Source organism: Cryptomeria japonica, chromosome 9, assembly GCF_030272615.1.
Source record: "Cryptomeria japonica chromosome 9, Sugi_1.0, whole genome shotgun sequence".
Lineage (NCBI taxonomy): Eukaryota > Viridiplantae > Streptophyta > Pinopsida > Cupressales > Cupressaceae > Cryptomeria > Cryptomeria japonica.
The window spans coordinates 469,475,903-469,494,321 of record NC_081413.1 but is presented as its reverse complement, the minus strand read 5'-3'; the positions used below and the strand labels follow the sequence as shown (position 1 = coordinate 469,494,321).

Sequence of the window (18,419 nt, the reverse complement as noted above, 5' to 3'; positions counted from 1 at the left end):
TTCTGCAAGTATGGTCTAGAGTCGTAAACTATGTTAAATCAATATGCAAGCTTAAGTGCTTGTAAGGAATCAAAGAATGAATTGTCTACCCAGAAAAGCAAGAATAAGTACTTGTTTCAAAGCAGAAACTTCCACTCCACAGACAGTTTTCTCTGAGTCAACTGCAGCATTCTATTGGCAATGAATACCTTTAAAGTTCTTTTTTTCTAGACTAATTTTTGTACAGAACTTGACTCCTTTCTAGTATCTACACTCCCTGACACCTCTCCCCTGCATAAAGGTTATTTGTTCAATAAATATAAAGGATTATAGTTTCCCACCTCCTTTCCAGTTAAGTGGGAAATATTTTAGGATTTCAATGTAAAGGCCCAGTTAATATCCTAGAGGTTTTCTAAACTGATATTTTGAACAGTTAGTGAAGGGAATTCAAACATATTTCTGAAGTCCTTGTTAACATATTTGATATTCTATTTAAGTTGTATGTTTCATGATTTTAAAGCTGAAGCTAATTTCGAAAGTATACTTTTGCTGTTACTTTGATAGACACACTACGGTAAACATTAAAGTTTATCATTATGCCTCAAGTATGCAGATTTATTGCAAATTAATTGAAGCAATGTTTAGCTAGAAAATTTAAGAAAATTGTGTTTTCCCCTGCCTGAAACATAATACTGTATGCTTAAGATCACCCATACTGATATTAATCGCAGCCACTCTTAAATAATATCATCAGAAAATTAGAGCAGATGAGTCATCTGTGGAATGCATACAATAGGCAAAGACTAGAAACATAAAGATAGAATGTCAAATTCTATGGTTGGCCAAAAGGCTTTGATTATATTAGGAGCTTTTATGGACCGAATTCCGTATAGCACAATTTTTATAGGGGCAATACTAAAAGCATCAGCCTGATCAATGAATTCCTGCAAACCTGCCAGATTCCAATCCCATAGAGTCAGTGATCAAGGCCATTGAACATCTGGCTATAGGGTGAGTTTTGTCTAAAATCTTCTGAAAGAATGACATAAGTATCCTGTCTACGAGGATGAACCCTCCAAATGCAAATGTAAATTTCAAGAGCAAAGCAGAGTTAAGGTCACCCCAAGGCTCATTACGCTTTGGCTGGCCATTGTGCTGCAGAGCAATCATGCAAGAGGAGATGAGCAACTAAAGAGGATGGAACCTAGGATTTGCCAGCTATTAAAATGTGAGACAAGAGCACAATATACCTTTACTAATGGATCGTAACAAAGATAGTGAAATAATATCATACATCCAGTTCACAATACCAATAAACAACAAATCCAAAATGAAATGTCCAAAAAAAACATAATGTGGATCTAGAGCCAATGAAGCTCATAAGAACAGCAATATCACACTCACCATATTTCTATGGCGAGAACTTAAAGTGTAAATAAAGGAAGACATTTCCAACAATAGATAGATCAAATGCAGTTTTATATAATATACACTAGTAAATATGCTGCTATAGTAGAACCCTAGATGTGAACAAAAAAATTCCCCCAACTAAATACTCAATTTTATGAACCATTATAAGGAATAATCAGCAACACAATGCCAAAGGTCCAAACTGAAAGGTGGTATTCACAATCAAAAAGTGATTAACTCTACCAAAGAAACAGTTATAGATGCAGGGCGCCTTATAGTGTTTTCCTAAATATTAAGAGAGATGACCTTTATAAACCTCTGGAACCAGGAAACTCAAGAATAGTAATACAATGATCCCCAGGAGCTTATGTACTGTAACTGTAAAAATAGAAAGAAGGCAAAAATAACGTAAAACTTGGAAAGTGCTACTAAACTCATATGTAGGCCCAGTTCAGCTAATAAATAACCATATATTTCTCCCATTAGAAGTCCATAAAAATTATTTAACTTGTTTTCCTTAAATAAATTATAAGACAAAAAATCAACTCCAACATTCTCAAAAAGCAGCAAATAAATTTTGGCACACACCAAATAGCAGAAACACATTTCATTCAAGCAAGCAAAAATATGAAGTTTTGAGGAATGCTCCATGAGTACCAGCAGGTAGAAGAAATAAAAAATCTAGAACTTTGTTGGGGATAAACAAGAACGTATTTTTATATGTGGAGAATATGCATGTTAATAAGGACATAACTTTCTGCAATTCATAGGAAACTGGAGGGGCATGGATGTAGTAGCACCTCAGTTGGAAATCAAAACATGTCGAGTCATTAAACATTTCAAAAACAGAGCTGAAAGATTACCTGGCAACCAACCCACTCGGTCACATCAAATATCCTGCTATCCACACAGGCATATGCACGTGGAAGATCCACCTGCAGAAGTAGAGACAACACTATCGATCTCAGAAAATAGCGCTATTCCTTACATCAAAGAAAAAATAGCCACTACTGCATTCCCATGCTCAACATATTGATGATTTAAAACATGCAGCCAGATTCTCGTGTCAAATTTGATAAAAACTTGTTTGGTAATATCAAGGATATGTCTGCTCAAAGTTTGGAGTCAATTCTTTTGATCGTGCAAATAAGGAGAAGCCCAATTTAGAGGATAGGACACTTTCAACTATGTTTAGGTTGCATTCAACCTCTAGGTGAGGCATGCAAAAAAGATCACATGATCCACAAACAATAAACGTCATGAGAGATGGATTATCGTCAACCTACACATGAAATATGAGTTAATGAAGATTGACTCAAAAAACTATGTAATCAAATCTCATAGAATGGAAAAAAAAATCACATAGTTTGACACTACAAATACACCACCTATTTGAAAATGAATGAGCTAGGGAGCTCTATAATGAATGGTTCATAAGGCACAATATTTGCTGAAGGTTTTGCAAAAAGGCTAGCAAGCCGCTAAGTAGAATTGATTTTGGAGGAAACTCCATGATTAAATGCACTTGAGCTAGAGTAATATTGGGATGAGTGACTTCCCATGAAATCCCGATGCTTCATCCCTATGAACATCACCTAAATGCAAGGAGTGCTAAGTGGACCATTCATGCTCATTAAAGATGGGTTCTTGTGAACAGTGAAATATGGGCCAATGAGATTGACTCAAAAAACTACACAATTGATCTTGCAAAAAGAACATCACATAATTTGACATCGTAAAAACACCACCTACTTGAAAATGAAAGAGATAAGAAGCTCTCTAATGAATGGTTCATAAGTCACAATGCTTGTTGAAGATTTGGTAACAAGCTAAGTGGGATTGATCTTGGGGGAAACTCTGTGGTTAAGAATGCTTGATTCAAAGTAGTAATGGGATGTGTGACCTCCTAAAAAGTCCCAATGCTTCAACTCTACGAGCATCACTTGGATGCAATGAGTGATAACTGGACCATTCATGCTCATGAGAGATGGATTCTATGTCATGAAATATAAGTCGATGAGAATTGACTCACAAAACTTTGTAGTTGAATATTGGAAAGAAAAAAGAAAAAATCACACGATTTAACACTACAAAAACACTACCTACTTGAAAATGAATGAGTTGAGGAGCTCTAACAAAAAAAAGCTGCATTTTAACAAAATTTAGATATCTGTAGGTAGATTTGTGCAATTTGATCATAAGCACGCCATAGAGTGAAATTCTCCGAAATTGAAATTATAGGTTTCATTGCATCTTGAATACCATGAAAATTTTCATAACCATATGTAATAGGAATTAAGTGCTGCTGCTCAACTGAAATTACACAATGAAATACATGAAAATGAAAATAGAACAAGAGACAAGGAAGAATTGGTGAAAACCCTTTGATGCCCCAAGACATGGAAAACTTTGAATAAGGAAATGATCAAAAATAATTAAATGAAATGTCGTTCATTTATACAACATTCCTACTCATGAAAAGAGGTTAAGCCAATTTCGTCAGAGCATATATCCCAAAATAATATAATAAGTTAAAAAATTAAGCTTGGTCAAAGCATATTTAAATAATATAATGTAAACTATTTTAAAATGAATATATATTTATGACTTGGGCATTAGATTAGTTTGTTTTTTGACTTGAGAGGAAAGGTTAAAGTCGATGTCCATTTGGACATCACAAGTTTGATTTGTACTTGATCTTCAAAAGGGCATTATTTTTCCCTCTAAACTCCAATTGAACCTGTTCTTAAGACATTTGAAAGCTAGTTTAAAGATCTACATGCACTTTGATACCTTTCTAAGGATTCTTCTATGATTTTTATATGTTTGAATACAAAGGAAGCTCTCATGAGATTCAGATAATTTATTGATTGAGCAATTGGCATGTCTCTATCGGACCATTTTATTTATTGGTCCTGTTAAATTTTATGATCAGATTAGATAGACAGTAAATTAAACACAAATGCACAAAATATATCCTGGGAAAACCTTCCACTTGAAGGTGAAAAACCCAGCAATTAATCTCTTGTAATATATTAGCAAATGTCCTTACAAAGGCTTCACACTTTGAAGCTATACAATAAGCTGATTCAATCTAGAATCAATCAATACAATATCGATTCTATACGCCTTGTATGAAGATCACGACTTGCTGTCAAGTTAACAATCTGTTGAACATCAACCATGATATGTAGAAGAATGATCCAAACTGCTGGAGATAGACACAGCCTGCTACAGATATACACAATGTGCTGGTAAGTGAAGAAGATATATTGATCTGTTATATTAGATAACAAACTACTAATAGAGAGATATCGATCTGCACTTAGGATGATAATACAATCTGCTGTGAGGTGTGTTGATCTGAATTACCCAGAAGAAATGATAGAGCCCATCTATATATACCCAACCATGTCTTCTTCAAGCAACGCGACTTATCCATAAGTCAGCTTTATTATATTAATCAACATGACTTTCCATTAACACGTCTTATGCCAAGAGTCACGACTTCCAAGAAATTAATTCAATGCCAATTAATACGTCTTATCATCAAGGTGGCAAGTAAGGTAATTATTTATTGCTTTATTAATAACCGCTTCATGATACACTGCTTCATGAAATCACCACTATAAAACAAAGGTCGGCAATATAGGAATCCAACTCGATTAAATGTGTAAGGCTGAAAGGCCCTTCACACGTTTGATGGCAAAATCGGCCCTGAAGGATCTGACCAAAGCTATCCATCAACACTCCCTCTTAGCTAGGGAGGAATCCTTCTCGATATCTGAGTCACATAGTGACATCCACCATGGCTACTCCCAGAGGGTGAATAAACACAAGTGCTAAGTCATGGAGCCTTTCACATGACATCCACCATACCTACTCGCAGAGGGTGGAACAAGGGCTGAAACCTCAAACTTCTCTCACAGAGAAGAATTCACAACAAGGGCTGATACCTCAAACTTCTCTCATAGAAGAATGCATAATGAGGGCTGATACCTCAAACTTCTCTCACAGAGAAGAATGCATAACAAGGGCTTGCACCTCAAACTTCTCTCACTGAGAAGAATGCATTATAATACATATCAAGTAATTACTGATGCTGAGACTCCCTCTCAGTCTCCACAACTCCAAGTTTGTCTCGAAAATGCACAAATTTCACTTTCGCAAGAGGCTTGGTGAAAATGTCAATCGTCTGTTCCTCAGTACAAATGTATCTCAACTGAACAGCATTCCTCTGTACCATATCTCTGATATAGTGGTATTGAATCTCAACATGCTTTGTTTTGTCATGGAATACTGGATTGATTGTAAAAGCTTCACAGAACTTTGGTTATCACAATGAATGGTAGTAGGCTCTAATGATTGTCCAAATAATCCTGCAAGGAGCTTACGAAGCCATACTGCTTCGCGAGTTGCCACACATGCTGCAATGTATTCTGCCTCTACAGTGCTCAGAGCTACTAAAGACTGCTTCCTGCTACACCAGGAAATCATAGCAGATCCCAAGCTAAAACAACAACCAGAGGTGCTCTTCCGATCAGTAACACTCCTTGCCCAATCAGAACCAAAATATCTTTCAAGAATCAGGTCCACACTGGAAGAGTATTTCAAACCATATCCAATTGTGTCATGCAAGTATCTCAAGATATGCTTGGATACAACTAGATGTATCTGTCTAGGTTCACTCATGAACTGGCTAAGTGCATTCACTGCATAGCAAATATCTGGTCTAGTGTTAACTAGATACATCAAGGACCCAATCAACTGCCTGTACATAGTACGGTCCACAAGATCTGAACTAGCTGCAGCTTCCCTCAATTTCTTCAAGTTAGTTTCCATTGGTGTGGACATAGATTTACAATTTGTCATTCCAAATCTCTTCAAGATATCGATAGTGTATTTTCCTTGACTTAGGATAATCTCATTGGGCCTCTGCAAACTTCCAACCCTAGAAAGAAGTGCATGAGTCCTAAGTCCTTTATCTCGAATTCTGAATTCAATTCCTTCTTGCATCTATCAATGAGATGATCTTCTCCGATAGCAAATATGTCATCAACATAAAGTACCAAGATCAACATATCGCCATTGAATACCTTGAAGTAAAGGTTTAGATCAGCATCATTCTTGCAAAAACCCAAACCCACTAAGTATCTATCAATTCTTTCATACCAAGCCCGAGGAGCCTGTTTAAGACCATATAGGGCTTTCTTCAATTGATACACATGAGACTCTTTCCCATGACTCACGAACCCCTTAGGTTGCTCGATGTAGACCTCTTCTTCAATCACACCATTGAGAAAAGCAGTCTTCACATCCATCTGATGCAACTTCCATCCCTTAGCTGCTGCAATGGCAATGATGGTTCTAATGGAAGTATAGCAAGCAACAGGAGCAAATGTTTGTTCATAGTCTATTCCCTCTTGTTGAGAGAAGCCACGAGCCACAAATCTAGCCTTGTACTTTTCAATGCTACCATCAGTTGCATGCTTAATCTTGTACAACCACTTGGAAGATACAACAGACTTCCCTTTCGGTCTAGGCACAATATCCCACACATCATTCTTGAGAATGAATTGATATTCCTCATCCATTGCATCTTTCCAAACCTGTTGTTTTGAGGCTTCCTCTACACTGGAAGGTTCAGACTCAATAAGATTACACATCAATGCAAAATAATTAGAGAATCTATGTGGTCTTTTACTTTCTCTGAATGTGCCACTAGGAGCGGCAAACGGTTTTGCTTCCCGCAAAGTGTTTCTTGCCCAAAGAGGTCTCTTTCGAGACACAACAATATCTCTAGGCCCATCAGTGGGATCCAAAGGTTCAATTGGATCATCATTCATATCAGGTTCTATAGACTCCCTCTGAATCTCAAGGGCATGATCAACACTCATGTCTTGAGGAGTCCCATCATCTATCTCCATGCATGAGCGTTTTGATTTCCTAAATGCAACATCTTCCTCAAATGTGACATCCCTGCTTACTTCTATTTGCTTCTGACTAGGGATGTAAATACGGTAGGCTTTGGAGGTTTCACTATAGCCCACAAATATCCCTCTCTTGCCAGAAGGCTCCAACTTGGTCCTCTTGTCCTTGGGAATATGAACATACACAGGACAACCAAAGATTCTCAGGTGACTGATATCAAGCTTGATCCCTGAAAAGGCTTCTTCAGGAGTCATATTTTGCAATATCCGATGAGGACATCTGTTCTGAACATACACAGCTGTTCTAGAGGCTTATGTCCATAGAAAAGTCTGAAGGTCTTGATCATGAATCATAGCTTTTGCAGCTTCAACAATAGATCCGTTCTTCCTTTCTGCAACCCCATTTTGTTGAGGGTTGTAAGGAACACAAAACTCTATCTTGATCCCTGTTTCTATACAGAAGTCACGAAAGCTACCTAAGGTGTACTCACCTCCATTATTAGACCTTAAAATTTTAATTTTCTTTCCAGACAAATTTTCTACTAGAGCTTTAAACTCCTTAAACCTACCTAGGACTTCATCAGACTCTTTAGACCTTAAGAAATAAATCCAAGTCTTCCTAGAGTAGTCATCTATGAAAGTTACATAATACAAACATCCACTTGGGGATGGAATGGACATTGGACCACATAAATTTGAATGTACAAGATCTAGTATTTCTTTAGACCTACTTTCACTACTATGAAAAGGACTTTTAATATTTTTGCCCATAGCACAACCTTTACAAGTACCATCATGTACATGAATAAGTTTAGGAATACCTTTTACCATTTTCTCCAATGATGGAAGAGCCCTGAAGTGAAGATGTCCAAGTCTTATGTGCCAAAGTTCGTTGGAACAGGAAGAATCATGAATACGAGCTTGAACAGGGAGAGTGGAGAGTTTATATAAACTCTCATGTTGATTTCTGATCACAGGAGCAATCTTGATGCTAGAGTTCTTAGGCCAAGCAAGAACTCTTCCTTCAGAAAATGCAATTTGATAGCCCTTATCTTCCAAGGCTGAAATAGACACAAGGTTTCTCTTGATCTCTGGCATGAACAACACATCACTTAGGTGTAGAGAAACTCCAGATTCAAGGTTTAGAGATGTGGCACCAAATCCTCTAACAGAATAGCGTGCATCATCCCCAATAATAACTTGAAGAGGTGACTCTTTCTCCACTAAATCAAAAAGGTGCTCCCGATAACCGGTGATATGTCGAGAGGCTCCACTATCAATTAACCAGGTATCACTATCGTAGGAACATTGCTTGATAATGCTGATATGAAAAGAAAACCATTGGAGTTATCTTCAACCTCCTTCTGAGATGAGACTTCATTGATGTTTGCTCCTTGATGATTAGGTCTTGTCAAACAATCCTTTGCAAAGTGACCAAACTTGTCACACCTAAAATACTGGATGCGAGAGAGATCTTTCTTCCTCTTCCTAGAATCAAGTGCAGAATTTGATTTCAAATCTCTATTCCTTTTGAAGTTGCCCTTCTTCCAATTCTTACGTTTCTAGGTAGATTGAGTGGCAAGAACATGTGTATCTTCATTTTGAGAGCTCTTGATAATTCCTCTAGCGGTCAATCTTGATTCTTCTTGAATACAATCTACACGGAGTCGATCAAACTTAGGTAATTTGGATCTTCCACTTATGCTTTGGATAAATGGCTCCCATGAATGAGGCAGACCATTCAAGGCTAGCATGACAAGGTCTTTATCAATCACTTGATCTCCAATTGCGCTTATTTGATCTCTTAATTCTGAAATTTTCATGAAGCAGGAGATGACATAATTTCCCTTTCCCATCTTGACTTGGTGGAGTTGCTGCCTCAAGGCAAGAGCCCTACTTACATTGTTGATCTCATATAAATCTTCCAAGGTCTTGAACATATCTCTCGCAATTGTCATCTTGGAGATGAGAGGCATCAAGTGATCCCTCATGGAGTCTATTAATATCTTCTTTGCTTTGATGGCATTTGTCTTAAATTGAAGCTTCTCCTCATGATCTTTAGGTTCAGATAAATCCTTTTCCTCCACGAGTTGAAGAAGATCATTTTCTTCAAGTGCAATGAGCACTCTAAACTTCCATGAGGTGAAGTTAGATGCGCCTTCAAGCCTATCTTCAACTTTAAGGCCGTTGACCATTTTCAAGACTTAGAGGATACTTCTCAAAGGAGAGAGAGAGAAGAGAAAACTGAGAAGTTGTAGAGAATCTGATCACGATCTTCTTTCACCGTGGCTCTGATACCATGTTAAATTTTATGATCAGATTAGATAGACAGTAAATTAAACACAAATGCACAGAATATATCCTGGGAAAACCTTCCTCTTGAAGGTGAAAAACCCAACAATTAATCTCTTGTAATATATTAGCAAATGTCCTTACAAAGGCTTCACACTTTGAAGCTATACAATAAGCTGATTCAATCTAGAATCAATCAATACAATATCGATTCTATACGCCTTGTATGAAGATCACAACTTGCTCTCAAGTTAACAATCTGTTGAACATCAACCACGATATGTAGAAGAATAATCCGAACTGCTGGAGATAGACACAGCCTGCTACAGATATACACAATGTGCTGGTAAGTGAAGAAGATATATTGATCTGTTATATTAGATCACAAACTACTGATAGAGAGATATCGATCTGCACTTAGGATGATAATACAATCTGCTGTGAGGTGTGTTGATCTGAATTACCCAGAAGAAATGATAGAGCCCATCTATATATACCCAACAACGTCTTCTTCAAGCAACGTGACTTATCCATAAGTCAGCTTTATTATATTAATCAACATGACTTTCCATTAACACGTCTTATGCCAAGAATCACGACTTCCAAAAAATTAATTCAATGCCAATTAATACGTCTTATCATCAAGGTGGCAGGTAAGGTAATTATTTATTGCTTTATTAATAACCGCTTCATGATACACTGCTTCATGAAATCACCACTATAAAACAAGGGTCGGCAATATAGGAATCTAACTTGATTATATATGTAAGGCCGAAAGGCCCTTCACACATTTGATGGTAAAATCGGCCCTGAAGGATCTGACCAAAGCTATCCATCAACAGGTCCTATGGGATTTACTTACACATGAGCACCAGCTTGTTGTTAGGATAAGAGGTGTCATTCACCTTGCAATCCTAAGTCTTGATTTATTATATTTAATTATGTAGAAGATAAATACTATATGATCTCCAAACATATCAGAGTGGTCAAAATGGGATGCCCATGTATGGAGGGGGCATTACTTATTCTTTGAGATACTTGGGATATCAAGTAAGAAGATATTCAATAGAAAGGTTACATTTAAAAATCAAAATTGGTAAAAAGCATCTCACAATTTAGTAGTTATGACATAAACATTGAATGCCCTCATGGAGCACCTAGGATTGACATCTTGATCAATCTGACAATTAAAATAGAATGTATAACATCTATGACATAAAAAAAGGCGTTACATACTATTCTAAGATGCTTGACTATGACCATAGGAGCACTGGTTTTTTGTCATGGCTTGTAGTTAATGATTCGTGGTTTTGGATAACTTTTGATAGTTTTTGTGTAATATACTGCCCTGTTTTGCCTTCGTTCTTTTTGGCTTGTTTGGTATTTTGCAATGGTTTTAAGATGATAAACAAAGTGCAGATAATAAAGTAACTTGCAGCAATTTAACAACTCAGAAAATTGACAAAATTCATAAATATGAGGTTGAAAATTCCAAATTTTATTTCTGATTTGAATAGGCAACATTTCTAAAAACTATGAGCATATCTATTTCAAACATACCCAGAAAATGCAGCAATGATATAGCTTGAGCTGTTCACAAAAAATGCAATCTGGATGTGCCAAAAGTGGACACCACTCTCCAAAAGCTCCACCAAAACCCAAGCAAAGGATAAGCAAGATAAAACAAATCCAAATCGCCTCCAAACAACAGCTCTTAACTCCTCAAACCCTAGCCGACCAAACAATTAAAGAGTGTGGCAAACCACAAAGAGGTACAGCCAGCATATGAGAGTACGACCAGCCCAAAAGAAACAAGAGCAGAAGCAAACTCCTAAATATCAATCTCTCTCAATCAGATTTTGCAATGAAACTCCGATAAAACTGAACAATAGAATCCTCAATCAGCTCAACCATGTTTCCTAATGAAAACACCAATACATTCTCCAGATTATGTCTCTCAATAACGTGGAGAATGTTGCTTGCAAGAGGTTTTATCCTCACAAACCAAAGAAGAGCAATCTCTTCCAAAAGAAACGACAATATCAAATATCAAACTCAGCATGACAAATGAGCTCCACAAAAGTGTTAATTTTGATCAGATTATAGTAGGTAGGTACTTTTAAATTTTATTTGAACTTAGATCTTAGTTTTGATATTCATTCAACTTATGAAAGGTATGAATTCAATCTGCACTAAGTATGTTGAATTCACTGTGAATGAATAGAATGAACTTCTATGTGAACAGACTGCTGTATGTAGAATTCAATATGATATGATATACATGAATAATCCGATCTGCAGATTATCTATATATATATATAATCTTTTGATGATGACAAACTGTTATATGTTATTGAATTCCACCAAGTTCGAAATTATATTTGACTGCAATCTACACAGACTGCTGTGTTTTTACTTCCACACGATTTATGTGCATACAGTAATTAATCGATCTGTTTATTACCTCTCCTTATCCCGTTCCAAAGGAGACACATCTTTCTAAAATATGAAGACCGAAGTCTTCCTAAGGGGTCGTGACTCTTTACTAAGAGTCCGATAGGTTATAAAGTTAAACCGATTCACTAATAGGCATAATTGGTTATGCAAGGGATATTACTAATCAACCCGATCACAACCAATGTAAGGGATAATAATAATAATAGACAAATCGATACTCCGATTTCTGGTTTCTTTTAATGTTCACAACGGGAGAATCTTGTAACTTAAATTCTTTTCTTATCTGTTATCGTTCAAAGGGGATTCATATACTAATATGACGCCCGATAGTCTCTTAGTGAATCGTGTCTCTTGTCTCTTCATTAAGAGACTCAATGACTATTGGCAACAAGGATTAATACAGAGTAACTCCCAATCGTTTCAATTACAATCAGTGTTAACTAAAGTGATAACCAATACAATCGGTTTAGGTAAAGCCGATAGTAACTAAAACAATTAAAAATCCAAGTTTGATAATAATTATAAGTATGATAATCGATGATCATCAGAATTCTAACTATTATTCAATTAAGTTATTGAATATACAAATGTCTAAGGCCGATAGGCCAATTGGACATTTGGATTGGCTACACTAATATAACCAATATAACCAAGATCCTCGGATATCAATAGAAGCACATCCTCTTAGCTGCTCCCTCTGTCACGGAAGCATCCCCTTCTCACATGGTCCCAATCATGGAAGATATCTTTCTTTAGGAGACTCTCATCATCTGGTATGACCCTCATACGGTTGGAAGTGCTAGATCCAAAACCACCATGGATCTACTGTCATAAGATCAAGCCCTAGGCAAGAATATGATCATCTTGAGATTTAGAACAAAATCCCCTTTTAGTATGCTCCCTCTCACTGAGAGAGCCCTCTTGTCTCAATTTTGGCTTTGAACCCTAGATGCTATCATTATCAGCACAAGTGCCTCTATGACTTTCACAAGTGAATTGTTGCACCTCTACAGGTAGATATTTGTTTTATAAAAAATATGGAAATGCAAAATCTCAGAATCTCCACTAAAGTCTTCTGCATATTCCTCTTGAATTTTAATCTCTTCCTCACAAATAGAACTTCAAAACTCTATAGCCTGAAAAGCAACGGACTGTGATTCTAAAGATGTCCTAAATGTAAGAAACAAATTTCTCATAGTAAATTGAAGAAATTTAAAACACATGATATCCAAATGCAGTTGTCATAAGCGAACATCTGCTGACAAAGTTGTTTCACAAATAACACGCATAATGTAATTACATGAATTAACAAAAAAACAACATATTAAATTCATGAACATTATTCAACCAAAAAGAAAACTTATCTCTTTCAAATCAGAATATGAATCCATCTAAATCCTTTTGTGGAGGAGTTTCACCAACATCCACAATGGAAGCTTGAGGCATAGTCCTGGTTGGACATTGCATTGACCATATTTGTCACATCTAAAGCATTGGATTTTTGAAATATCCTTCTTTTGAATGTAGGAGCACCATTAGATTCCTTATCTTTCTTCCTTTTGAAATGTCCTTTCTTACTTTTCATCTTTGTGGAGTGGGAGGCAAGAACATGAATATCTTCATTTATGGAGCTTTGGCCAATGCCTCTAATAGCCAATCTAGACTCTTCTTGAATGCAATCTTGCTTTAATCGATCAAACTTAGGAAGTTTTGATCTTGCACTTATCCCTTGAATAAATGCCTCCCACGAGGAGGGGAGACCATTCAGTGCCAGCATGGTTAACTCTTTGCTCTCTATTGTGTGACCTATAGTAGAAAGTTGATCTTTTAATTCAGTAATCCTCATGAAGTATGAGGTGATGAATTCGCCTTTTGTCATTTTGACATGATGGGGTTGTTGCTTTAGAGAAAGAGCTTGGCTTGTGTTGTTTATCTCATACATGTTCTCTAATGATTTGAACATATGCCATAGGCAGTCTCCATCTTGGAGATAATTGGCACAATATGATCTTTCACTGAGTCAACTAACATCTTCATGGTTTTATTGTTCTTTCTCATCCATTGAAGCTTTTCATCTTCTTCTTCTTGTTCTGGTATGGCTTTCTTCACAAATCCATCTAATTCATTTTCACTCAAGGCAAGCATCATTCTGAACTTCCAAGATACAAAATTAGATGCTCCCTCAAGTCTGTCTTCAACTCTAATCCCATTCACCATCTTGATGTTGATAGGAGATGATGATTTTGAAGATGGTAGTAGAAGAATAATCTCGCTTTTGTAAATCTGATCCGATCTTTTTCTTAACCTGGCTCTGATACCATGTTAATTTCGATCAGATTATAGTAGGTAGGTACTTTTAAATTTTATTTGAACTTGGATCTTAGTTTTGATATTCATTCAACTTATGAAAGGTATGAATTCAATCTGCACTAAGTATGTTGAATTCACTGTGACTGAATAGAATGAACTTCTATGTGAACATAGACTGCTGTATGTATAATTCAATATGCCATGATATATATGAATAATCCGATCTGCAGAATATATATATATATATATAATCTTTTGATGATGACAAACTGTTATATGTTATTGAATTCTACCAAGTTCGAAATTATATTTGACTGCAATCTACACAGACTGCTGTGTTTTTACGTCCACACGATTTATGTGCATACAGTAATTAATCGATCTGTTTATTACCTCTCCTTATCCCGTTCCAAAGGAGACACATCTTTCTAAAATATGAAGACCAAAGTCTTCCTAAGGGGTCATGACTCTTTACTAAGAGTCTGATAGGTTATAAAGTCAAACCGATTCACTAATAGGCATAATCGGTTATGCAAGGGATAGTACTAATCAACAGATCACAACCGATGTAAGGGATAATAATAATAATAACAGACAAATCGATACTCAGATTTCTATCTCGTTTGACGTATTGCTATGTTTCTTTTAATGTTCACAACTGGAGAATCTTGTTAACTTAAATTCTTTTCTCATTTGTTATCATTCAAAGGGGATTCATATACTAATATGACGCTCGATAGTCTCTTAGTGAATCGTGTCTCTTGTCTCTTCATTAAGAGACTCGATGACTATTGGCAACAAGGATTAATACGGAGTAACTCCCAACCGTTTCAATTACAACCAGTGTTAACTAAAGTGATAAGCAATACAATCGGTTTAGGTAAAGCCGATAGTAACTAAAACAATTATGAATCCAAGTTTGATAATAATTATAAGTATGATAATCGATGATCATCAGAATTCTAACTAATATTCAATTAAGTAATTGAATATACAAATGTCCAAGGCCGATAGGCCAATTGGACATTTGGATTGGCTAGACTTATCAGAGAGATCCGACCGTAGCTACACTTCTTCAACAAAAAGTGCCTTTATAGCTCTCCCAAGAAAATCAACCCTCTTCACTTTTTCCTTTTAATTTAATAAAAGCCACTTTTTAATCTCCCAATGTGGCGTCCAAATATAGAAAAGGTCCCATTCATTTAAAATAAATCATCTTTCACTTTATAACTAGCCCCTATAGTCCCTTTATTAAATAAATTAAAATAACAATAAAGTTAAATCTTGTTTTTTTTCCAAACTGGCATATTTGATTGAATGACATCCTTTTGTCTTTGGAATTTACTTTACAAAAGCTAATCCCTCAGTGCAACATTATAGTTTAACCAGCCCAACTCAACCTAAATAGTTTAATCAAATATATAATATCATCTAGATATTATTTTATAAAATGACTTATATTGAAACATAATAGTTTAACCAGCCCGACTCAAACTAAATAGCCCTACTTAACGTCTAATATAGTATACTACCACATGAAGTTCGTATTTATAACTTTGATAAATCATTTACCCCAAACAACAGTCAGCACACATCCTACAGCCCACCACGGAGACAAAGCACGAGGTGAAGGGTGGACTCCTATATGTTACAATCCGCTAGGATGCACCCATCTTCAAGCTATTTGCCAGTGAAAATCAGCCTTTGCTGGGTCCGGTGGAATACCCTCCTTGTCCTAGATCTTCGCCTTGACGTTGTCAATGGTGTCAAATCTCTTGATTTCAAAGGTGATGGTCTTGCTCGTCAGAGTCTTCACAAAGATTTGCATACCTCCCCTAAGACGAAGCACAAGATGAAGAGTGGATTCCTTTTTAATAGTTATCAGCTAGAGTTTGTCCATCCTCAAGCAGTTTTCCGCCAAAGATAAGCCTTTGCTATTTTGGTGGGATACCTTACTTATCCTAGATCTTGGCCTTGACATTGTCAATGGTGTCTAAACTCTCCACTTCAAGAGTAATCGTCATTCCAGTGAGGGTTTTGACAAAAATCTGTGTGCCTCCCCTCAAACGGAGAACCAAGTGAAAGGTAGACTCTTGAATATTGTAATTTGCCAATATGCGTATGTCCTCCAATTATTTCCCGACAAAGATCAGCCTTTGTTGGTTTAGGGGAATACCCTTCTTGTCCTAGATCTTGGCTTTAACGTTGTCAATGGTGTTAGAGCTCTCCACTTCAAGAGTGATGGTACAAAAATCTACATGCCTCCCTATTGATGCGTGTTTTATGCACATGCGAACACAGAATAAAATACCAAAGTATTTTACCCTCTTGAACAAAATCACCTCTAATTGTTAAATATCTAATCAACTAAGACGATTCCAAGGTTTCTACGATCAATTGTTGACATGTGGGTAACTCAATCGCTTGATGTGATAATGTTGTTTTCACTTGGGGACTTACATAATTGTTCAATTTGGGAATCTTTCATAGATTTGGAATTGAAATATGCTATGGCAATGACTTAAGATTTTGCACTTTGAGCTCTTGAGCTAATCTAACAAAGATTTCAAAAAAAAGACAAAAGGAATAGGGTTTAGGAATTCTATTCTAAAGCCTAGAATGCAAGAAAACGGTGAATGATTCAATGGAATCCTACTAGGCAAGGTCTCACCATCAAATCGAACAATTTGACACAAGCTCAATGCAATCATCTAAGGTATATTTCAAAGATGTTCAAATCATTACCATCAAACATTGATACCATTCAAAGCAATGCATAACAATGGACGTATAACAATTGAAGTTAAGTTCGCATAAAATTCTAGTTGACCACACACGGCACACTTACAATCAACACGAGGCTAGTGGTATGCATTAGATGGATTCCACACAAATGCATTCAACAAACTCTTTCATTCAATCTAAAATACTTGAAAGTAAATTCTAATATAACTTGGAGGCAATGAGAACCACAAATGCATGCAACACTTAAACAAAATCACCATCAATGGAACAATGACTTGTATTCAAATCTGCAGCATATAACCAACAATTTTCAAAAATCTCTCTTACAAATGAGAGGCAATGGGGTTTATATAGAGGTCTCATTGCAATGAATGGCTCAGATCGATTCAAGATCAATGGCCAAGATCGAAAGATAGAAACCCTAATTAGGGTTTGTTGCAACCACCATTACATTGACCAATGAGAGATGAGGGTAAGTAAGATAAATAATATTTCACGTAGTGCCACGTGTCACTTATTCCCTCCTTGAATTAATGTTGACTTGTTACACTTTGATTGAACGAATGGTGACTAGGATGCCACCTCAGCTTGCCTCATAGACTTGATTAACTTGTCCTTGAACATTCTTCATGATATTTGGATTTCCTTCTAATACTTTGCATTCCATCCTTATGTTAGGGAATTCCCTGGGCTATTTCCTCCTTAACGTACCATGACTTTGAAATTCCTTGATGTAGTTCCTGATTTCTTGAAGTGAAACCCTTTGTGCATATGTCTTGAACTTGCCTTCCTTCATTTGTTCACCATCAAGGTGAAGTCTTCTTCACGTTTGATTTAGTCCACATCTTTGCCTTCTGGAAATCCTTGTCCTGAAATCCTCTTCCAATCCTTGAAGTGTTGATCTTCCTCATCCACCTTTTTGAGTTTCCTTGCAATATGCATCCTCCTTTACCTCAAGCTTTGATAATCATGCCTCCCTCGTAACAGCCCTGCAAAACAAACAAGTATCGAATCAAACACCTATGTGATAAACCTTATTTCAACCTTGGTGGGAAATCCATCCGCATTATCCTTGTTCATTTGTTCACTTGGTGGAAATTTGATGCCAATAGAATTGATTTGTCCCTTCCTTTGTAATTCTGCCCTCAAGTGGAAATCCAATCCCCATCTGGACTCATTGTCCTTGAAAATCTTGTGTTGATTTGATCACCATTCGATGGAGTGGAAATCCGAACCCCATAGGGACTTTGTTCCCAACTTTTGTCCCAACTTGTGATAGGTAATCTGAACAATCAA

General features: G+C 36.4%; 1 protein-coding gene and 1 pseudogene across 8 annotated transcripts in view; both read right to left on the bottom strand.

Annotated features, from left to right (window-relative positions):
• LOC131075937 (uncharacterized) overlaps window positions 1-18,419 on the bottom strand; it is a 102,760-nt gene that overhangs the window by 43,281 nt on the left and 41,060 nt on the right. For 6 of the 8 annotated variants that reach the window (XM_058012905.2, XM_058012903.2, XM_058012909.2 and 3 more), the window contains one exon: window positions 2,253-2,324. The exons of 1 other annotated variant lie outside the window; for it this stretch is intronic. In XM_058012905.2, the coding sequence (XP_057868888.2) occupies window positions 2,253-2,324 (72 nt within the window). Of the gene's footprint in view, window positions 1-644; window positions 932-2,252; window positions 2,325-18,419 lie in introns of those variants that run through there. One more of the 8 variants, XM_058012908.2, reaches the window with a different exon arrangement.
• On the bottom strand, window positions 15,867-16,930 carry LOC131858047 (polyubiquitin-like; annotated as a pseudogene).